At 54.5% G+C, this 21,450-nt stretch overlaps 9 protein-coding genes across 9 annotated transcripts; 6 read left to right on the top strand and 3 right to left on the bottom strand.

Moving 5' to 3' along the window:
- Nucleotides 1-283: 283 nt before the first annotated feature.
- On the bottom strand, nucleotides 284-541 carry G647_01209 (uncharacterized protein; the record flags this gene model as incomplete). The annotated part of the gene is made up of 1 exon (XM_008724610.1): nucleotides 284-541. One exon carries the CDS (start codon nucleotides 539-541, stop codon nucleotides 284-286), a length of 258 nt encoding a protein of 85 aa, XP_008722832.1.
- A 516-nt stretch (nucleotides 542-1,057) lies between these two features.
- Nucleotides 1,058-1,794, top strand: G647_01208 (peptidyl-prolyl cis-trans isomerase B; the record flags this gene model as incomplete). Its single annotated transcript, XM_008724609.1, has 3 exons — nucleotides 1,058-1,246; nucleotides 1,305-1,570; nucleotides 1,623-1,794. 3 exons carry the CDS (start codon nucleotides 1,058-1,060, stop codon nucleotides 1,792-1,794), a joined length of 627 nt encoding a protein of 208 aa, XP_008722831.1.
- Nucleotides 1,795-1,836: 42 nt separating this feature from the next.
- G647_01207 (uncharacterized protein) lies at nucleotides 1,837-2,139 on the top strand (the record flags this gene model as incomplete). Its single annotated transcript, XM_008724608.1, has 1 exon — nucleotides 1,837-2,139. The coding sequence occupies one exon, from the start codon at nucleotides 1,837-1,839 to the stop codon at nucleotides 2,137-2,139; it is 303 nt and encodes a 100-aa protein (XP_008722830.1).
- A 733-nt stretch (nucleotides 2,140-2,872) lies between these two features.
- Nucleotides 2,873-5,143, top strand: G647_01206 (ATP-dependent RNA helicase ded1; the record flags this gene model as incomplete). Its single annotated transcript, XM_008724607.1, has 4 exons — nucleotides 2,873-3,075; nucleotides 3,127-4,490; nucleotides 4,599-4,997; nucleotides 5,049-5,143. 4 exons carry the CDS (start codon nucleotides 2,873-2,875, stop codon nucleotides 5,141-5,143), a joined length of 2,061 nt encoding a protein of 686 aa, XP_008722829.1.
- A 1,770-nt stretch (nucleotides 5,144-6,913) lies between these two features.
- G647_01205 (uncharacterized protein) lies at nucleotides 6,914-8,504 on the top strand (the record flags this gene model as incomplete). The annotated part of the gene is made up of 5 exons (XM_008724606.1): nucleotides 6,914-7,048; nucleotides 7,169-7,252; nucleotides 7,366-7,454; nucleotides 7,566-7,716; nucleotides 7,812-8,504. 5 exons carry the CDS (start codon nucleotides 6,914-6,916, stop codon nucleotides 8,502-8,504), a joined length of 1,152 nt encoding a protein of 383 aa, XP_008722828.1.
- Nucleotides 8,505-10,604: 2,100 nt separating this feature from the next.
- On the bottom strand, nucleotides 10,605-12,647 carry G647_01204 (uncharacterized protein; the record flags this gene model as incomplete). Its single annotated transcript, XM_008724605.1, has 1 exon — nucleotides 10,605-12,647. One exon carries the CDS (start codon nucleotides 12,645-12,647, stop codon nucleotides 10,605-10,607), a length of 2,043 nt encoding a protein of 680 aa, XP_008722827.1.
- An 859-nt stretch (nucleotides 12,648-13,506) lies between these two features.
- On the top strand, nucleotides 13,507-14,108 carry G647_01203 (uncharacterized protein; the record flags this gene model as incomplete). The annotated part of the gene is made up of 3 exons (XM_008724604.1): nucleotides 13,507-13,537; nucleotides 13,589-13,897; nucleotides 13,951-14,108. The coding sequence occupies 3 exons, from the start codon at nucleotides 13,507-13,509 to the stop codon at nucleotides 14,106-14,108; spliced, it is 498 nt and encodes a 165-aa protein (XP_008722826.1).
- A 260-nt stretch (nucleotides 14,109-14,368) lies between these two features.
- On the bottom strand, nucleotides 14,369-17,056 carry G647_01202 (uncharacterized protein; the record flags this gene model as incomplete). Its single annotated transcript, XM_008724603.1, has 1 exon — nucleotides 14,369-17,056. One exon carries the CDS (start codon nucleotides 17,054-17,056, stop codon nucleotides 14,369-14,371), a length of 2,688 nt encoding a protein of 895 aa, XP_008722825.1.
- A 2,518-nt stretch (nucleotides 17,057-19,574) lies between these two features.
- G647_01201 (uncharacterized protein) lies at nucleotides 19,575-21,340 on the top strand (the record flags this gene model as incomplete). The annotated part of the gene is made up of 2 exons (XM_008724602.1): nucleotides 19,575-20,307; nucleotides 20,400-21,340. The coding sequence occupies 2 exons, from the start codon at nucleotides 19,575-19,577 to the stop codon at nucleotides 21,338-21,340; spliced, it is 1,674 nt and encodes a 557-aa protein (XP_008722824.1).
- Nucleotides 21,341-21,450: the final 110 nt, after the last annotated feature.

The following is a 21,450-nucleotide window of genomic DNA, read 5'->3' as shown; positions in this document are numbered from 1 at the left end:
TCAGAGGAATGTAAGCTCTCCGACGCCACTCACGGGGCCCTCAATCCTCCTTTCCTATCAAACGTGGAAGGAAGCGGCCCGCGCCAAGTGGTCGTGGAAGTCATCCGAGTCTAGTTCAGAGACGGCAACAGATAGCCGTTGTCCAGGCCCCAAAACCACCACTTTTCGACTGTGGGGACATTGCTTGACGAGCTAGCTTAGGCTGAGCATTGTGTACGCCCAATGGCCCACGTCCTCTTGCGTATAGCATAAGACTGTGGTAGACAAACAGACAGACATCAACCTAGAACCTTTCCACCCTGTTGAGCTTCCGTGCCGTCTTGATTTGGCTCCTAGTGTTCTGTCCTCTGACGGGCAAGTTCATTGCGTGCCTTCTGCCTCTATACGTGCCCGTATCCCTCAGCCTGGTGATATCCTGCTGCATTTTCCGTCGCAGGTGGTTTTCAATTGGCATGGAGTCGAGGTGCGCGGTTAGGTCGAGGACTTGGGTTTGGGTCAATTCGCCAACTTTGATGGTATTGTGGAGATGGAAGCGCGACATTATTTTGGCGCGGGTTGCAGAGCCAATGCCGAAGAAGGTTTCGAGGGAGCGCTGTAAAGTCAGTTAACAAGCCTGCGCTGGTCGATGCAAGAGAGGGGGCAGTAGAGAATGCATACCCATACAAAACGGTGCTCGGGGAAGTTGACCCCCAGGATGAACACCTATTAAAGTTGCATCAGCATCATATGAACTCGCCGGCAACTCGTGGAGCATGCTCACCATGATGCCACCTCCTCCGCCGCTTCTGATGAGTATTGTGGTGGCTGCTTTGTTCGATGCGCAAGAGACTGGTGTGAATTCCTGGCGTGTCGGAGACAGTCAAGCACACAGCCTTGCCGCTAGTTACGCCAGCCTCGTGGCACCTTGGAGCTGAAGGATTCACCGTACTGCCCTGAGTGGTCAAAGTGGCTGCAATGTCTCCCTCAGCGCCCCGTTCCGACTATCGTTTGACCTCCTCCCTCAAACCATCCGTTACATCGCTACAAGCTCGACAAAATCAGATCGATGTGGCTCGGGATGGCTAACGTCCAGCGAATTATCATCTCGCTGATGGTCCTTTTGACCGCGACCTTCTTGTTCATGGGTCAGACTGCTCAAGCTGCAAAGGGCCCCAAGATCACTCACAAGGTCTACTTCGACATTGAACACGACGGCCAGCCTCTGGGGCGAATCGTCATGGGTCTCTACGGCAAGACCGTACCAAAGGTACGCTGAGTTGGCTCTTTCGGCCTCGAGATTCTTGCTAAAGCAACTTGCTCCTCAGACCGCAGAGAACTTCCGGGCACTGGCTACAGGCGAGAAGGGCTTTGGCTACGAAGGCTCGACGTTCCACCGAGTCATCAAGCAGTTCATGATCCAGGGCGGTGATTTCACAAAAGGAGATGGCACAGGTGGAAAGTCGATCTATGGGAACAAGTTTGAGGACGAGAACTTCAAGTTGAAGCACACTAAGAAGGGCTTGCTGAGCATGGCCAATGCAGGAAAGGACACCAATGGGTCGCAATTCTTCATCACTACAGTGGTTACAAGGTATGTCCTCGGAGCTCGCTCGTGACAAAGCGTACCCACTCACGAACCACAGCTGGCTGGATGGCCGCCACGTCGTTTTCGGCGAAGTGCTCGAGGGCTACGACGTCGTGGAGCAGATTGAGAATGTTCCAAAGGGATCAGGCGACCGTCCAGCCAAACCGGTCAAAATCGCAAAGAGCGGAGAACTTGAAGTCCCGCCTGAAGGTATCCACAACGAATTGTAGGATTTGAGGGCGGGTACTGCTCTCGGATTACTACCCCTTTGAATGGTCGCTGAGACCCCCTTTGCAGAACCACCGGTGTATTCCACTTTGCACCCTGAATACGTGGATGACGATGATAACGACGAGAAGATCGACACGGAAGCGCCCTCGCCGGAGAACGAGGTTGAGACTCCAGCCAAGGATGTGCCAGCTGCGGGGGAGGTTTCTGCTCCGGCAGAGGCTTTGATCACCCAAGCCTACATGCAGAAGGCCGTCTTCTTCCTTTTGATCATGGCCGTCGTCTTCTATCTAGTTCGAAGACGGCGAGCGGCCTATCAGAAGGTGGATGAGAAAAGCATGGCATAGATAGACCAAGGAGAAACAAAGACAAAAGCCATGTTAGTTGAAAAGGTCCGAAGGGTGTGCCGTCAATGCGTGTAAAAAGCCTCCTGTTCCTCGCCGAATGCACGCAACGGCAGCCCGTCGCTTTGCCACCGATCTCACGCTTCTGCATCACTAAGCCTTGCCCCTATCGTGGCAAAACGGGTCCTCTTGGCGGCGTAGAACGGCCTAGCCTATCAGCGAATCTGCAGGTTGCCGCTGGCTCCCTAGAGAAATTTTAACTCTTTCGTAACAGGCTGCGCTTTCAACTTTTCATCTTCAAAACCTCAAACCACTTCATCAAACATCCTCCCTCATCCACAACTCCTCGACTGACAATCCTACCGTCCTTTCATTGTGCCTTTCGTTTTCACTTTCGGATAGACTTGGAGAGGCGTTCTTTGTCTCTCATTCTATCTGCCGGACACGAAAGATCCTGCAGTTCGTCAGAATTTCAAGATTCAACGCTTCACTCGCAGCCTCAATTTCACACTCACACTAAGATCACTCAACACAACAGCCTGTGAGTCCTCCTTCACGTCTTCCATTCCTCGATCTGGCCCATCTTGATCTGTGTACAATCCTCGCGCGATTCGGAGGGTTTTCTGGAATCTTCTTCAGGAAACCTCGCTCTGGAAATCCTCCATCGGCATTATACCACCTGGAGACAGGCTGACCTGATTCTTCGCAGATTTCACAACCGAATCAATTGCTAAACATGGCTGATTCTCTGAACATGAACGGTCTCTCTCTCAATGAATCTCGACACGCTCCAGGCGGTCGAGCTGCCTACATCCCCCCTCACCTCCGCGGCTCATCCGCTCGCGGTCCTCCCCCAATGATGGGCTTGGACGGCGCTGGTCCTGGCCCTGGGCCGATGGCAGCTCAAGGTCTGAATGGCAGTGCTTGGGCCAACAACACGTACGTTGAACAACATTCTGGTCATTCCGAATGTACACTGACAAATCTCAGCCAAAACAACGGAAGCTGGGCGGCTGCTCCTGACTTCAAGCCCGGCCCTGGTGGTCCCGCTCCTGGTCCTACGGGTCCTGCTCCTCAGTCTAACGGCTGGGGTGCCGGTCACAATCCTCGTCCTTTCAATCCCAACGCTTATGGCGCTCCCGGTGGTGGTCACGGCGGCGGTCACGGCGGCGGATATGGTGGTAGCTACGGTGGTGGCGGCGGCGGTTCCGCTCGAGGTTCAGGAGAAGGTCAGTGGAGAGATGGTCAACACATTGCTGGTCCACCAAACCCGAAGGTCGAGCGTGAGCTATTTGGCGTGCCCAATGACCCGACCAAGCAGACCACTGGCATCAACTTCGCCAACTATGACGACATTCCTGTCGAAGCCAGCGGCCACGACGTCCCTGAACCAGTCAACTCCTTCACAAACCCTCCTCTCGATGATCATCTGCTCGGCAATATCAAACTCTCTCGCTACACCACCCCCACACCTGTACAGAAGTACTCGATCCCCATCGTCATGGGCGGACGAGATCTCATGGCCTGTGCTCAGACTGGTTCTGGCAAGACTGGTGGTTTCTTGTTCCCAATCCTCTCACAGGCCTTCCAAAATGGTCCTTCTGCCAATCCAGCAAGTGGAGGTGGTTTTCGCCAACGCAAGGCTTTCCCGACTTCTCTGATCCTTGCTCCCACCCGCGAGTTGGTCTCCCAAATCTACGATGAAGCTCGAAAATTCTCGTACCGCTCTTGGGTGCGACCATGTGTGGTCTATGGTGGCGCCGACATTGGCACTCAGCTCCGCTCTATCGAACGTGGCTGCGATTTGCTTGTTGCTACCCCTGGCCGTCTTGTCGACCTCATAGAACGAGGTCGTATTTCGTTGGCCAACATCAAGTACTTGGTTCTTGACGAGGCCGATCGTATGCTTGACATGGGTTTCGAGCCACAGATCCGCCGCATTGTCGAGGGTGAAGACATGCCCACCGTGCAGAACCGCCAGACCCTCATGTTCTCAGCAACCTTCCCCCGCGACATTCAGATGTTGGCGAGAGACTTCCTCAAGGACTACGTCTTCTTGTCTGTCGGTCGTGTCGGCTCGACATCCGAGAACATCACCCAGAAGGTCGAATATGTCGAAGATCAAGACAAGCGCTCCATCTTGCTCGATATCCTTCACACCCACAAAGCCGGTCTGACTCTGATCTTCGTGGAGACCAAGCGTATGGCCGATACCTTGTCCGACTACCTCATCAATCAAGGTTTCCCAGCTACGGCAATCCATGGTGATAGAACCCAGCGCGAGCGTGAGCGAGCTCTCGAGTTCTTCCGCAATGGAAGATGCCCCATCATGGTTGCCACTGCTGTTGCGGCTCGTGAGTGCTCCCCACTTTTCTTACATTCTCCTTCCTTCCCAATCCGCTTCCCATAGATGTCGTTTGGCATGCTCGTTGCTATGCAATATTTGCTAACTTTTATTTCAGGTGGCTTGGACATTCCAAACGTCATGCACGTTGTCAATTACGATCTCCCAACTGATATTGATGACTATGTCCACCGCATTGGTCGTACTGGTCGTGCTGGCAACACCGGACTGTCGACTGCGTTCTTCAACCGCGGCAACCGAGGCATTGTTAGGGACTTGATTGAGCTTCTCAAAGAGGCCAACCAGGAGGTCCCCGGCTTCCTGGAGAACATTGCTCGTGAGAGCTCTGGCTTCGGAGGCGGCCGCGGAGGACGTGGCCGTGGCGGCGGCGGTCGTGGTTCTTCTGCTACTCGTGACATGCGTCGCATGGGCGGCGGTGCTGGCGGAGCAGGCGGTCCTCCTTCTTACGGCGGCGGATATGGTGGTGGCAGTGGCTACGGCGGCGGCGGCGGCGGCGGTAAGTCTCCTTCGGCTTCCATTTGCTCAAAACATTCACTGACAGAGGCAGGCTATGGTGGTGGGGCTCCGTATGGAGGTGGGGCCTATGGCGGCGGAGGATATGGCAACCCCGGTGGTGCCAGCGGTCCATCCTCCTGGTGGTAAACGGTCAAGGGCGTTTGCCCGTGGAACGACATTGCCTTCCCTTCTCAACTCGGTTTTTCCTTTCTACTTCGACACTTGCACTCTTGAAGGGCGACCAGGCGTCGTGAAGCATGAGCAGGCTCTGACTCGACACGAGCTTGCTTCTTCGATCATGGCGACGCAAAGGTCACTTTTCGAGCAACTGTTTTTATCGGGCACAGCATGATACACTGATAGATAGCGTTGGCTTTTTCCGATCGATTTCCAGATACCCCTCAGCATGTCGAAACTTCCTCATGTGAACAGAGGAAAACAGACGATGTGTGCGACAGACAGCAGACTCACAACACGGCGTCGGTTTGAAACGAAAGAGAGTGGCGACGGCGCACAAACAAACTTGCAGCAATGAACGACGAGACTCGACGACGGCCCTCGAAAGGGCTTCCAGGCTGGGAGGCTTCCTTTTCGGCCACGGTCGAGCTTCGTTCTCCGACGACGGAAAAGCACCAAAAGTTATTGCAGGTTTCTTCTCTCTTTCGCCATCCTGTGGGACATGAATCAAATAGACTTCTTCGACATGTGGACATGACACGAATGATCAATCACGAGCTTTTTACGAGAGGTCCATGGGACAACAGGAAATGACGGGGATCATATGGATGGAGCTTTCTACCCCGGGCCAGGGCAGAAAGATAATCGGTACAGACCATCTGTGCATCTTCCCGGGGTTTCTGGCCCAAGGGCCTCTTCCACGCTCCAAGGCTTGTGCTTGACGACGAGCATACTTTACGAGACCCAGAGGGAAAGGTCTTCGCTGGCGCATTAGAATCAGGCTTGCCAGGCCGCAATTGCACCATTAGCTTCAGAGTCAATGAAAAGTTATTCATGACAAATTGTATTCCGTTCTAACCAAGATGCTGGTCTTGGCCGTGTCCCGGTCTAATACTCAAAAGTAGAACATGCGCCAGTGTTTCCTCGATCGTCGTGACGTTGCCGTAGATTCGTCCGCACCTCCGCCGCAGCCAGACTTACTCCACCGTCGCATAGTCACTGCCGTGCCTCGCAAGAGCCGTTCTTGGCCGTGTCAGCGCTGTTCGGCGTCTGATCTTATCTCCTGAGACTCTCTTCGCAGGCATCGACATGGTCCGAGAACGAGCGGGATGCCGAAGCCGACGATGAACGTGTCGATGTCGAGACGGGCGACAGACAACTGGAGCGTTGACCACCGTCTGGATGGCCCAGTCAAGACCGGACACCTGCCAGAAGCAGGCCCTGCATCTGTTCCAATAGACAACAGCCGAATCTCAGACGCAACTGTGAATCCGGCTCAGCTAGGGGAAAGAGGGGCTCCGCCACCACCTGCTTCTTTGCTCAAACTCTCTCTGCCTGAATCGCGGACGGAAGAGCTGGAGTTTAGCCATGGAGATAACTCATTGCCTTCGCATGCCCTCATCCAGTAGCTGCTCCTATCTCCACTTTGCTTTCTGGCATGATGGGTACTCGTACGAGTACGAGTACTCGCACGATCACTCGTATTGGGTCCCATATGCTCCTCCCGCGCACGAAGCACGGCGTCAACAGATACATAAACGGCCACCTCATTGGCGGTTTTGGCTCGTCACTTCGTCACTGAAGCTTGAGCTCCAAAGCTTCTATCTTGGTAGGGAGTCGTATATCAACCGGTCTTCCTTGTCCTTGTTCCCTGTGACATTTGTGTTGCCCGCACCTTGCCTTTACATTTCGCTCTTCGTCGTCTCCCGCTCCTCGAGCCCAGCAGCAGCAGCAGCAAACATGAGTAGTATCTTCGCTCCCGCGCCCGAGCCGCCCACCGAGCTGGGTCGGTATCGGATCCTCTCCAGCACCGCTGGCGTCAGAGTGTCGCCATTGTGCCTAGGCGCCATGTCTATCGGCGATGCTTGGTCCGACGTGAGTCTTTGCGTTTGCGACCTTGAGTTTTTTTGCTGAGAAGGGACGAACCCTTCAAAGCTCGTCTCCTCTTCGATTCTGGGCAACTGGCTGATCAATTCCTCTCGGCGTACGGAGTAGTTCATGGGAAGCATGAACAAGGAGCAATCGTTCAAACTGTTGGACGCCTTCTACGACGCTGGTGGCAACTTTATCGATACCGCGGTACGTCTGCTGCCCACTCTTCCTTGGACAGGACCTCCTTGGGCGATCGAAACGATGCGTGGGACGCTTCCAAATGCGAAACTTCCCCAGCAGTGCTGACTCCTCCCCCGTAGAACAACTACCAAAACGAACAGTCCGAGAAGTGGATCGGCGAATGGATCAAGGAACGAAAGAACCGAGACCTGGTTGTCATTGCCACGAAGTACGTCTTTGTTCCTACCCCTTCCCTCCTAGCGCCACGAAGCGGCATCATGTTTCTTCCCCGTGCGATCGCCAGACTAACACCGGGGTTTTTTTTTCCGATTCATATCAGGTTCACCACGGGCTACCGCAGCTGGGAGCTCGGCAAAGGAAAGTCTGTGAATTACTCCGGGAATCACAAGAAGAGCTTGCACCTCTCGGTCAGGGACTCCCTGCAGAAGCTCCAGACCGACTACATCGATCTCTTGTACGTGCACTGGTGGGTAAGTAGACGGCACAAAAATTGTCCCTCCTTGAATGGCTTCGAATTCCTTGAGGCTGGCGCGGACCGGCTGACACGGGATCACGTTTTTCAAAGGACTGGACGACGTCGATCGAAGAGGTCATGGACAGCCTGCACATGCTGGTCGAGCAAGGCAAGGTCCTGTACCTGGGCATCTCGGACACACCGGCTTGGATCGTGTCGGCGGCCAACACGTACGCCCGGTCTCACGGCAAGACGCCCTTCAGCGTGTACCAGGGCCGTTGGAATGTCATGACCAGGGACTTTGAACGGGACATCATCCCCATGGCGCGACACTTTGGCATGGCGCTCGCGCCGTGGGACGTCATCGGCGGCGGCAAATTCCAGAGCAAGAAGCAGATCGAGGAGCGCAAGAGGGCCGGCGAGGGTCTGCGCCGTATGATGGGCGACCCCGACCAGACGCCGCAACAGGAGAAAGTCTCGGCCGCGCTGGAAAAGGTGGCCGGCGAGCACGGCATCGAGTCGCTCTCGACCATCGCCCTGGCGTACGTGCTCCAGAAGACGCCGCGCGTGTTCCCCATCATCGGCGGGCGCAAGGTCGAGCACCTCCACGACAACATCAAGGCCCTGTCGATCAAGTTGACCGACGAGCAGATCCAGTACCTGGAGAGCCAGACCGAGTTCGACGTCGGCTTCCCCTCAAACTTTGTCGGCGAGTCGCCCGAGGCCACGGGCAAGAGTTCGTGGATCGTGGCTGGCACCGCCCAGATTACCTATCCCACGCCGGTAAAGGCCGTGGGACACTGAGGAGGGAAACCCGAAGGAGTGAGGACGTCAGATCCATGAGAAAGGGCAGGCCGTGAAGATCCAGCGAAAGACGACAAAGATACAAAGTCGACTGACTCATGGAAGGTGCAAAGAATCTAAGATAAGATGGCGTGGGCAATCCGTTTCTTGCCTTGTGTCACGTATATTCTCTGTGTATGTGCCAAAACCTTCGGCTCCTGGACTCAATCCGCCTGTGGACCTATATTCATTCTCTCGTGCTCCTGGTTGATAGTGATACTTGGGTGATCTCCGCTGCAGCGACTGTCTTTCTCCTCTGCCGTCCTAACACAGTCCGGCTAGACTGCGATATAAATTTCACTTCTATTGCGTTTGCCACTGCCCGCAGAGTCACTGAACCAGTATCCACAAGCAATTAGTAATGTCAATGATCAATATATATAGATCAAGTACAACCTCGTTGCAGAGGCATGTTTTCCCATGTTCGACAGTTATGCCATGGAGCCCTCGTTTGCAAGCATTTCACTCATCATCAACCTTGAACGCCACTTGGATCTCAAGTTGAACCTCGCTCAAATCTGACTTTGCTCCCACCGTCGGTCAGCGATGGGCTGCATTACGACGCTCTTACCCTCATATTCGCTTTGACCCGCTCGAGGAGCTCCGCCCTCGTCAACTTCGATTCGGCCGTGAGATTGCGCTGCGCACATGGTTAACATTGTCTGTGTCTTGGTTGATCCGTCCCGTCGCATCTGCTTTGCATCTTGATCACTGTCTGAGAACGTAACCGGCTGTCCAAACCCCGACCGATCGAAGAAGATGGGCGGACAGGCAGCCAGCTACGCCCGCAAACACGCACGCGAGCGGGAATCGGACGAACAAACAAACACATGAACTCACAAGCTTCAACCACCTCCGCAGCTCGGTCTCGGTCCAGGACTCTGGATCTATGGAGAGGTGTGAGTTCAGTCTCGAAGCAACGATATAGTATGTAGCCACATAGCCAGCTGGTCAGCCAGGGATGTGGGCAGGAAGAAGGGAAGTGTAGGGAGATGGCGTAACGTACTGCCGGTGGGATCCTTCTCTGGGGGAAACATCTCCCCAGACCAGAGATTCCAAAGCGACGCGACGGTTACGAGGCCGGCGAACCCTAGGAAGGGGTAAAACAGGTCAGTGTCGAGGGTTGGCATTGTGCTTGTGGTGCTTGGGACGTGGTAGCTGGTTGATCTCGGGACCCCTAGGAGGATACGGAATGGTGGAGGGGAATAGTCTGGCTAATATAAGGTCTACTATGCGGTTTGAGATGAAGATGCAAGATTGTATGATCTGATCCGGTCCGGTCCAGTCGCATCACATCCCCTCTCATCCCAGCGCGCACGGAGTGGAGGAATAGGAAAATAGACCAGGAGCAGGGAGGACAAACCGAAGAAGAGGTTCTAGACACCAGCCATCAAGTTAGTCAAAATGCTCGAGATCACTCCGTCATGTGGCGGGAAGCGAGAAGTCAACCCGTGTAGTGTAGTATAGAGTAATGGTTTGAAGACAAGACAGACGGCGGTATAACAGTGAAGGCAATGTGGATGAACAAGCGACGCGACGTACACGAGATTGCATGGCTCGATCCAGCGGAGTCGGCATATTGGATGCGATTCAGTCTCAAGTTCCAGGTTCCAGGACTCGTGGGGCTGGTTGCTGTACGGGCAGTGACTAAGGTACTTGGTATGAGCAGGCTGTGAGCGATACACACTGGTGGCTTCAGATGATAGATATGTCGAGGGAGAAAACGGCGTTGGAGAAGAGGACAGATATAGAAATAGCACGCCGCACTCGGTATGAGTGATGCCTTGTCAACGGGAAAGTGAGAGGAAGGTGAATGGCAGGTGAATGGCAGGTGACAGCACCACGCAGCACCAACTGAAGGGAGCCTGAGGTTTGGGGGAATGACGTTTCACGCACCCCGTCTGATTGGCCATTTAGGTTGCATAAGCGACGGTACTAGCTCATTCGGGCGTGTTCAGCCAGCGTACTCCGTTCTGTACCACCACATACTCTCTGCCTGCCAGGAGCTATTCCGATTTGCTGTGTCGTTGAGAACACATCAACTCGGCTCTACCCTTCGATCTACCATTCCATGCGGTCGTCACAGACAAGTCTAACGTCGTATCTCTCCCTCCCCTTCCACACCTTCCCGCCAGAATTGCAGCCCGCAACAATCCTTCGCAGATCCGAAACCATCTCGCCCGGCCCACTAGCATAAACGATGGTAGGGCCACGGATCGTCGTATCAAGAAATTCCTGAGTGATACTGGTGAGATCTGGGCGGCGATTGTGGGGCTCAGGATTGGGTAGGGCCGGGTGATGGATCGATAAGGTATCGACACACATGGCCTCTTTGTCCTTCTTTACCTGGTGGGAGGACGCCGACGAGACAGAAGCCGAGGACACTTGTATTCTGTCGTCTTGAAGCCTTCCATCCGTTCCCTCAACCTGCTCGAGGTCGGGGGTTCCAGGATCCGCGTGGCAGATCCTCGTGACAAAGATACGAATCTTCATATCATGCAACATTGCCGACCGGCGCAGTTGATCAAGCTCTTGCCTCACCCAGGAGAGATCGGCGTCCCTCCGAACAGCCCACACGAGCTCCAATTTGCGGTCGGGGACTGGGCGCTGGGCGATTAAGCCGAGAAGCACGGGCAGAACAAAGGTTACGCCCGTGCCCCCAGCAATGCAGAGGACATTCGTATTCGGCGTCAAGTGGTCCCTGATTGACCGACCGTATGGCCCAGTGAGGAGGACCGAGGTCGTCGCGGCCGAAGTGGCAGCTACCTTGCTGTCGTGGGCGGAAGCGATAGTCTTTGCTGCTGCCAGTTCTGCCACGGCTCTCGTCGCCCCATTCTTCGCGCGCAAGACGTACGAATGAACTGAACCCTGGGGTTCGGTTCCTGGCAGGCTGCAAGGACTAAATGGATGCGATTGCCAGATAGAGATCTTGGGGAAGCAGAGATAGAAATGTTGGCCGACTTCCCAGGGCCCGCTAGGGTGTACAAAGTCCAAGCGGACCAAGTCCCCATTGGCAGGGTCTGGAAATCGTGTCATCGTGGCGTTTGCCGCTTGGAAGCCCATCCCGCCGTTGGGGAGGTAGTTGTAATGTAGCAGTGCCGTCCTGGCTAGACGTGCTCCACGGTCGATGAACCATACTACCAGGGACGGAATGAGGTAGCAATTCAGCTTGGACCAGTGGCCCCAACAGGCGCCGATGTACAGCATCGCCATCACGTAGTGACATTTCCTGAAGAAGTCGTATCCCGTCCGGCGGATCGCCCACGGTGTGCTCAACACGAACAGCACGGTCAGGAAGAACATTGCGAGCACTCCCCATATCATGTATTTCTGTTGGATCCATTCGAGCCCCACTGTGGGCTGAGGCTGATACAATCTCATCTCGACGACACACCATCCGATCGTGTGCAGCGCCGACTGGATGAAGATGATGTAGCCGAGCCAGCGGTGCAAGACGTTGAAGCTCTGATATGGCACGCCCGTGATAATTGAGAGCAATGACTCGCGACTCGACAGCAATACCGACAATGGCGTCAGGGCATACGCCAGGACTCCAACCCGGTCCGACCACGGGCCCAGGCTGGTACGAGTATTGTTTACCCCTGGCATATTCTTGACGGGAGTCACCCATGTGTGGTATTCAATCCCCACGAATGAGAAGACGGTCAGATACCCCGTCAATGTGAGCAGGACCAGCACTTGGAGACGAGTCGTCCGGCCGAAGATTGCTTGGAGGGATTCTGGAAGCAAGTATTGACGGCTCAGGGCTGCAAGGGAATCTTTCAGGCGGTGGATGTGGTGCTTGTTGTCGGCTCCCTGGCTCTCCGCGATCAGAAGCCGGCTCTGGTCTTGATCGACCGGTGGAAAGAGACGCCTGCCAAGTGTCCAGATGAGGAGGGTGCCTCCGATCGTCGCCCAGATGATCCCGCAATATAACATACCCAGGTCGTGGCTGTGATAGACGACGTCCAAGTACTCGCACGAGCCTGGGTCATTGGTGCACGGAAGTGCTCGATCCGCATATCCCCAGTGAGGCTGGAGGGACTTGGCCTCGCTCATATTCTGGATGTGCCGAGAGAGCAGCATGTTGGAGTCCGAAGCCATGTAGGACACAGCCTCAGGGCACAGCTGAACGAGTCTGGTGTGCCTGCTGCAGCGCCGAAATGCAGAAGATGGCTATCGCATATATCATCGGAGTGCCTGCTTGGTGAGCCCCATACCGTGGACAATGATTTTTCCCATCTGAGGGACTTGATCCACCAGCCTCGATTCCTTTGGTCATCATATTGTCCGGTTCGAGCATGGATCGACAAACAACAGCCGAACTTATTCGAAATCGACAGGGTGGAAGCTGGTATAGTCGAGACCCCCACAACGAACGACGCTTCAGCGGTCGGTAGCACAAGAGCATCGCGGTGATGCATGCTAGCACACCGAGCAATGCCACGCATACAGTTTGCGCAAGTTTGCCAAGTCCATTGCGCAGATTCTCTGGTGTGGTGAGCAAGTTTTTGTATTTGCAGCTTCTGCAACCGACATCTTGGCGACCTTTACCCACAAAGCGGTAGTTTGCTCTCCATTTATTATCGTTCATTCCCTATTGTCGGTAGAGGTGCCATTGGCCGATCCTCTGGCCTTTGCCTCCGCTACGAGCCACCTACCGGGCTTGCTACTCGTACAAATGATAATGTAGGTAGATATATGCGAGGATGTTGCTCCTGGTGTAGGTACCCCTAGACCTCCTTGGACTTTGAAAACCATTGCAACCAGAAATCATCTCGATCAGAATGGATCACTCAAGTATGACAAGTATGACCATGTCAATGGCGTCCACTACCGCTGCAGCACCGGCGGCCACATCCTCCGCCATGAGCATGAAGGGTATGGGTATGGGAGACTCTTGCAAGATCTCGGTACGATCCTGTGATGGCAACAGTGTTGGCTGTGCTAATCAATCGAGCAGATGCTGTGGAACTGGTACACGATCGATACCTGTCTGTCTCATGCTCGCTGAAGCCAAGACGTGTTCATTGACGCGGTTACAGGCTTCCTCGCCCAAAGTTGGCACGTCCGTTCCCAAGGAGCATTTGCTGCTTCTTGCGTAGGGGTTGCTCTTCTCGCTGTCAGCATCGAGTTCATGCGGCGAGTCGGGAAGGAGTATGACACCGCCATCCTCGCTCAATTCCAGCGCCGCGTGGCCGCGCGTGCAGCCGATCTCAAGACGACCAACAGCTCTGAGGGCTGCGGCTCGGAGCCTCAATTCGTCATCTTTCGCGCCACACCTCTCCAGCAGCTCGTCAGGGCAGTTATTCATGCCGTCACGTTCGGAGTTGCATACATCGTCATGTTGCTTGGTGAGTTGAGGCCCTTGGCTGTCACACAACCGCTGACCAGCCTCGTCGTCCAGCAATGTACTACAATGGATACATCATCATCAGCATATTTATTGGGGCCGGGCTGGGCAAATTCCTCTGCGACTGGATGGTGCAGAGGGTGCCGGTTGGCGGGATGTTGGCAGCGTCGACTGGTCGGGGTATCGAGGAGCCAACTGTTTGCTGTGGATGAAACAAATCTGTCATCTCCCATGCGCCATTGTGCTGGAAGGCTGGCACATAAGACGGAAGCTGAACGGTTGGCATGGGCGTATGCTCGGCAAGGAGTCCGCGTGCGCTCACCAAGAACACTGTATCCCACGGCGAAGTCTGCATAAAGGGGTATCATATTGTATCGTCGTGACCATCGTGAGACAAAGGTCCCATAAATCTGTACAAGATCATCGAAAAGACGATCCAATAAGCCCGAGGGCGTACGAAAATAACCCTCAATCAAGCCGCGGTCGCAGCAACGCCTTCGCTGCGGACGCAAAACTCAACAATCAGTTTCTGCAAATCGGCCAACTTATAGGGCTTCGTCATGAACCCTTCCATGCCTGTTTTGGTTGCTCGAGCGATGGCCTCATCTGTGACATCGGCGCTGACAGCCAGCACAATGGGAGGGGCCACGTGACTGCAGTCCGACGCATCCGCATCTGGAGGTTGCTGGAACATTTCCAATATGTTCTGCGTGGCTTGGTACCCGTCCATCTCGGGCATCCACAGGTCCATCAGTATGACGTCCACTTTCCTAGCAGGCCGTTGCCCTTTCGACTTGGCGCAATCCCTTTCCATCGTATGCAGTTCGCGCATGATCCTCACGGCCTCCCTGCCGTCGAATGCCTCATGAATATCCTTGTACCCTAGTTTCCCAAGCATGTTGACGAGTAGCTTTCTGTTGATTTTATTGTCTTCGGCAACCAAGAATGTGAGAGGATGTTTTTGTGCAAGGAAGCGATCGATCGTGTCTCTTTTGAAAGGACTGGTCAGTGCCGGCGTGCGGGGTCCGGGAGTAGGGTGTTCCTCAATAGAGGGCATATGTATCTGCGATGGGCGGGGGTTCCTCATCGAGCTGGGTGACGATTCCGGTACTGTCAACGAGGTGGCTGGCTGAGAAATGCTCTTCGGGACTTCGGGGGTTCGGCTGCAAGGGGTAGCAGACCGGCTGTTATTACCCTCGCTAGGTTCGAAGGGTACTTTGATCTCAAATTCAGACCCTTTGTTCGGACCCGCAACCTCAGATGCCACGAGAATAATGTCACCGCCGAGTCGCCGTGCTAAACCCTTGGCGACCAGGAGACCTAAACCGAGACCTTCCTTGGTCCGCGTCAGAGAATCGTCCTCTCGCGAGAATGGCTTGAACAACTCCGGTTGGAAATCCTCTGGGATGCCATCACCCGTGTCTTTGCAGTTGATTACCAGAAACTTCTGGCTTTTTGAGAGTCGAGCACGCAGGATTATATATCCCTCCTCTGTAAACTTGATGGCGTTGAGGCAGATGGCTGACACCAACTTAGTCAAGTCCCGTTCATCGGCATAGAGCGTTTCCGGAACATCTGGCGCTACGGACCATTCGATTGTCTTCTGCGAGGTATGGCCATTCGACGATCGTGACCTGACCACTATCCGCTCTCCAAAGTCGATGGGTTCGCCGATAGCAGAATCCGGCCTGCCACCCACCCGCAGAGACTCGTAAATAACCGTCGGTATTAGCTCTCGAATTCTACAGTGCTTTAACCCGGGCGTTGGTAAGTTATCGCTATCCACTGATAACAACTTGGACGAAGGCGTGTCCAGGTCTCCGGGAGTAACGAAATCTGACGTTGGTGTGAAGAGGGTCGGGATGCGGCTGTCTGAGCCGAGTGTTTGTGGTATGGGTATCTGGGGAGGAGGAAATCTGAGCGTGTTGCTTTTCGGTGACACATCAACGCCCTTGGATGGTGCGAGTTGCCGCATCTTGGTGGCATTTCCGAAGTTCCATGATGTGGGACTGCTTCGTCTTCGCTTGTACGTATTGAGATGAATGTCGCTGCCTTCGATCAGGCGGGATGGTTTGTAATCGAAGTAGCCGGTGGATGCAGGAGCTGGCGACTCTTGGTCGTTGGAAGGAGTGTCTGGGATTTGCATATTCATGTCATACGCATGGACAACGTTGTCGGCGGCCTCAACCGCTCGTTTGGCACTGTCCTGAATGGTTTCGATATTGTCTCTCAGACTCTGGAAAGCCCGACGGACAGAGGTATCGGCAACGCTCTCGATCTGTTCCTGCACCGTGGTATGCATGACATCCAACATTCCCACGACGCCCTGCATCGGCGTCCTCAGTTCATGTGACAAGTTCTTGGCGTACGGCTTCAGCGACTGGGTCCCTGGCGTAATCGCGTCACGAGGAATCACATGAGTTGGTCGAGTTCTGACAGCGGTGCGCGTTCGAGACTTGGCGAACCCCTGGCCGGTCAGGAGACGCTCAACGATGACATCTTCCAAGGAATGTAATAGAAGTTCTGTGAAACTCCATGTTGTCTCGCGCCTGTCCAAGCCTTCCTGCGTCCACATCATACCAAAATGGGCGAAGCACTTGCCCTCTGCGAAAAGAGGAATGCCGATATAGCCTTCTGCCGGGAACGGTAGGGCATTTGGATTGTGTGTGATGAAAGAGCTCATGTGTTCGGGAATGAGGAAGACCTTGTCATGCTTCATATAGGAACAAGGAGACCCCCAGGCAAGATAGTTGTAGTCTCGGTGCATGGCCTTTTGCTCGTCCCCGTCGTTGTAGTAGAATGCAACACCCAGCAGGCACGAGCCTGACTCGCCGAAGGGCGGCATCTCTACTGCTGAATGGTGGTCATCGGCCAGTACTCGTTTCGCGACAAAGCCGTACTGGGCATGGCAGATCTCGGTCATGCCCTCCATGAGCTTCTTCCAAAAGGTATCCGAGTCCACCGTCTTCAACTCCCTCTTCAACTGCACCACCTTCTCCAGAGCATTGTTTTCTGCCGAGGGAAAGTGTCTCGCCAGATTCTGAAGAAACCCATCTTCACCATATTGTGTAGGCACCCCGGGTCGAACGCTGGGGAGACACAGCGACTGTCGTTCGATGAGAGGTATGAATGGATCAATCCCAGGAGGTTGTTGAGCCATTACTGCCATGGCCTTTCCTCCCCTCACACACAGCTCTCATATGCTGCATGCAATGACCAGTCTCGTCAACATCCGGGTCGTGCGTGGGTCGCAGGCGTTATTCCGTGTGGATATTGAGAGGCCACAAAGGCCTTCATCGATCGTTGAGGTGTTGGTGGTTCGGTATCGCCAAGCTCGATTTGTCAGGAGGACGGGGTGCAAGGTAGAATTCCAGACCGCAGAGGGGCCAGGTACGGGAACGGCAAGCTAGCGGCAAATGGTCGGAGACAGGTAGAAAATATCGACTGACGGGTCGCTGGCGAGAGGTGACCAGTAAACTAAAGATGTGAATGGAGATGGCAGGAGAAGCGTTTGGTAGCGGGACGCAGCTGGAGCAGAGGACGAGGACAAGGACAAGGAGCCAAGGCAGGATGCAACACCGGGCGGAGGCTGAAGCTGAAGCGTGCGCCAACCCGCCCGAAGATTACGGGGCAGATATGAAGTACTTGTGGTGCGTGCCACCCGCTCAGGCCAAAGACCGTGCGCCGGGACTGCTCTTGATTATGCCCACCTGTACACGGAGTATACTGTGTAGTATCGTATTTTGGTCGAGAAAAACCCGGTGAGGCACCGAAGCCAGACTCCTGACAGTGTGAGGCGCCGAAGACTTCTTCTGACATCTGCCTGCAAGGAGCGTCGATCCATTGCACAAGGCTACAACAATCTATCTTTCCGACTTTTCTTCTTCTCTCTGCCGTGCCTCGTCCGCGCGCAGGAATTTATATCCTTGCAGAATCTCCACGGGGAATTGCTAGAGCCTTCAGCTCAGACCAGTCGCGAACGCGGGCGCAGCCGGCATCCATATGCAGCTCTACGAGATTCTCGTGGATGCTATTTCCCGTGTGGCATCTTGGATACTGCGCGTCCTTCTCTTTCCCATGATTTCGTACGGGGGAACAGGCCTCTGTTGGATCCGAAGTGCTAGCAGCGGCCTCTTTCACTCGTCCACCTCAAAGTCGCATCACTACGCGAAGGCCTAGATGTTGGGCCACGGCAAACTGAAGTTAAAATAACGCACCGCATGTTGCATGACGCGGGTGGCATCCTTCTTCGGAATATGTCCTCGCGGGCGTCAGCATGTTTGATTTATGAGAGCCAAGAGCGTGTCGGTTCGATTCTGAACAGGAGAGCAGTGGAGACATGTCGTTGGACATGCGCAACCGTGGCTGAAATCTAGGCCTGGATCGACCACATCCACCGCGCAGCGACCCTGCATACGCCGCCTTTATTGGGCCACGGGGGCGTCGGGCCCTGGCTGAGTCGCAGTCTGTCGACGGAGCCAGGACAGCAGCCGCCGTACCCCGTACATTCCTGGCGAGGCGCAACCATCACTCGACACTGGTAGCACCACGGGCATGCTGAATCTTCAGAAATCGGCCGTAGAGGTTTCCACATCTGATTTGCTAGAAATTCGTCCAAGCCGTGAGATCGTACTGTGTCCTCCGTACATGATATTCAGAAAGGCGGGATGCTCGGTAGGCGACTTTATGAATCCGGTAAATCTCATGCCCATCAAATGTTCTAGGCTTTCCACCGCCTGCGTTGGAGCCCGATAGCCCTGGACTGCCTTTGACGCCAATGACATCACAAAAGTGCTTCGCTCCGGCTAAATCGGCATTGCTGGCACTGGCTCGCTTCCTGTGTCCTCACCGCCAATGACGAGAGGGGAAAGAGGCATGTCGACATCAAAATTCTCCGGCGGCACTGAACTCTTTTCCGTCGCTCGAGCACCCAGTACGAGGTGCTCGTACAGGGTCAGTGTCGTAGTCCAAGCTTGAGCTCGGGTTCAAGGCCGCGACGCCATCAGTGACGGGTCTTCTGGAATCTGTTTCACATCACTTGGTGCACATACTGAAGAAGCAGTGACCAAGGTGCCAAGTCCAATTCTGCGGCGAAGCACCTATTCATGAGTTCCTGGAATGTGCAATGATTGCGCGATATCAAGCCTGTCACTAATGATAGTCCAATGAAGAATAGGGCGACGAAACAGTTACCGGACACGACTATCAGGTCTGTGCAGGCCAATGGATAGCAGATATACGACTTCAACACGCGGCACATTAACCACCGTCTTGCGTCTGTACCGTGCAGTGCAGAATCTATCGGCAGGGTGGACTCATGCTTGACTCCTGCTGCTATCAAGATTCTCTTCCCCATGCTAACATTCCTGGCTCCACACAATTTCCGTCAGCAACGAGCTCGCTATGTAGATCAATCCTTTCGAAATAGTGTACTCCGTACGGCTTGCTCGATTTGCGGGGGCCGAGGCTTATGTTGACAGCTTCCCGCTTCGGCCTCAGGTTGGCAGAAGCAACCGAGGCAGCGTCTTCGAAATGTCGCGAGGATATAACAGCCATGAGAAATTGGTGGTCGGGGATGCAAGACCACCTCCTGACTAGGTATCGAAATACATCAGGTGTCCAAGGTTCTCTGGCAGGGTGTCAGAAATGAGGTTTGGGCAAGACCCAAAGTGTTCGAAATGAAGACGTACAAATCGAAAGACCCTGACATCGACATCCCGACTGACCTCAACCTTACGGAACTGCTCCTTAGTAGTGCTCGCTCACCAGCACTGCCAGCTGACCACGTCATCGCTCAAGACGATGCCGAGAACCGCACTCTCACCATTAGCCAGCTTCGTTCGAATGCCGGCTGCCTCGCAGCAGGTCTGGCACAGCGATACAGACCAGAAGACGAGAGCCGCTGGGGGATCCTCCTGCCGAACAGCGTCGCCTACCTGGAAGCGGTCCATGCTGTCTTATGGTTAGGCGGCGTGTTCTGTCCGATAAATCATCAGTTGAAGGTGGGAGAGATAGCACATGCGCTCACGGTCTCGAAGCCTGCATTCCTTATTGTATACTCTGAAGTCGTCCAGCAGGTAATGGACGCTGTCAAATTGGCCTGCCAAGGCTGCCCGAGCTTCAAACCCCCGGAATTGTTGACCGCCATCGGACCTCCCGTCGAAGGTTTCCGAAGCCTATGTGCAGATTTCATGGCCTCTAAGCCGTTGCCGGTACCTCACCATACAGACACCAGAAAGAGACTCGCATCAATCCACCTCTCATCGGGAACAACTGGAAACCCAAAAGGGGTGGGTCTCTCGCAATACAATTATGTTGCGAATGTGTTGCAGATGTGGGCGCATGATCCGGAGCACTGGTCTCCGGAAGAGAGAGTCGTGTCCTACACGCCGTTTGTGCACATCGCGAACAGTGAGTTTGAGCCTTGTTGACAGCTGGTCCTATTGAGATCATTGCCATGGAACTTATGGCCATTTCGGACTTTGCTGATGATGATCTGTCAGCGACAATACCGCTCTTCCTCGGACCGTGGACTGGTATGGAGCACATCATCATGGCATCATATGATATTGAGGCGTTGGCGAACACCATTCAACGGACGAAGGCCACAGCGGCACAGATGACCCCGAACGGTGCCTTGACTATCGCAACGACAGATTTGACTGAACGATACGACTTCTCGAGTATCAGGCACATGACCTGCGGAGCTTTCCCCTTGAAGCAGGACGATTACGACAGATTTCTGCGGAAAGGCAATTGGAAGACAGTAACCTTGTACGGGATGACGGAAGCTGCCCCATACGTCGCATGGCAGAAAATTGGAGAGGCGATGCCGCTGGGCAAGAGCGGAACGATTCTGCCAAACATTCTCTGCTCGCTGAGGCTAGAGAATGGTGACGATGCTCCAGAGGGCGGGCCGGGAGAGCTATGGCTCAAAGGGCCCAACATGGCGGCTGGTTACGTCGACAATCCGGAAGCGAACCGAGCTGCTTACGACGAAGCTGGATGGTACAACACTGGCGACGTGTGTACTATTTCCCCGGAGGGTCATCTCCAGGTTGTGGGAAGGACAAAGGAGCTAATCAAATACAATGGCTTCCAGGTTTCGCCCACCGAACTCGAAGCCCACCTCATCTCTCATCCGGCGATTCTGGACGCTGCGGTCGGAGGGACCTGGGACTCGGCGACGATGACCGAATTGCCCACCGCCTACGTCGTGCTCAAAGCGCATCTGAAGGACCGCGGCCAAAGGGTCCAGGCACTGCAAGACATCCAGAGGACCATTAGTAGTCAAGTGTCGGGATACAAGAAGCTGCGTGGAGGCGTATTTGAGGTTACTGCACTTCCTCGCACGCCGACCTTGAAGTTCGTCAGGAAGCAGCTCGGGATCCACAAGACGGGATTGTCATCTTCTGATGGCGGGGAGAGGTCGTCTAAATTGTAGAGAGCCGCAGATGGAATCATGACTGCGAGGAATCATGACTGCGAGGAATCATGACTGCGAGGAATCATGACTGCGAGGAATCATGACTGCGAGGAATCATGACTGCGAGG

The sequence above is a fragment of the Cladophialophora carrionii genome (genome assembly GCF_000365165.1).
Source record: "Cladophialophora carrionii CBS 160.54 unplaced genomic scaffold supercont1.1, whole genome shotgun sequence".
NCBI classification, from domain to species: domain Eukaryota; kingdom Fungi; phylum Ascomycota; class Eurotiomycetes; order Chaetothyriales; family Herpotrichiellaceae; genus Cladophialophora; species Cladophialophora carrionii.
The sequence above is the reverse complement of the archived record's forward strand: the minus strand, read 5'-3'. Positions and strand labels throughout refer to the sequence as shown.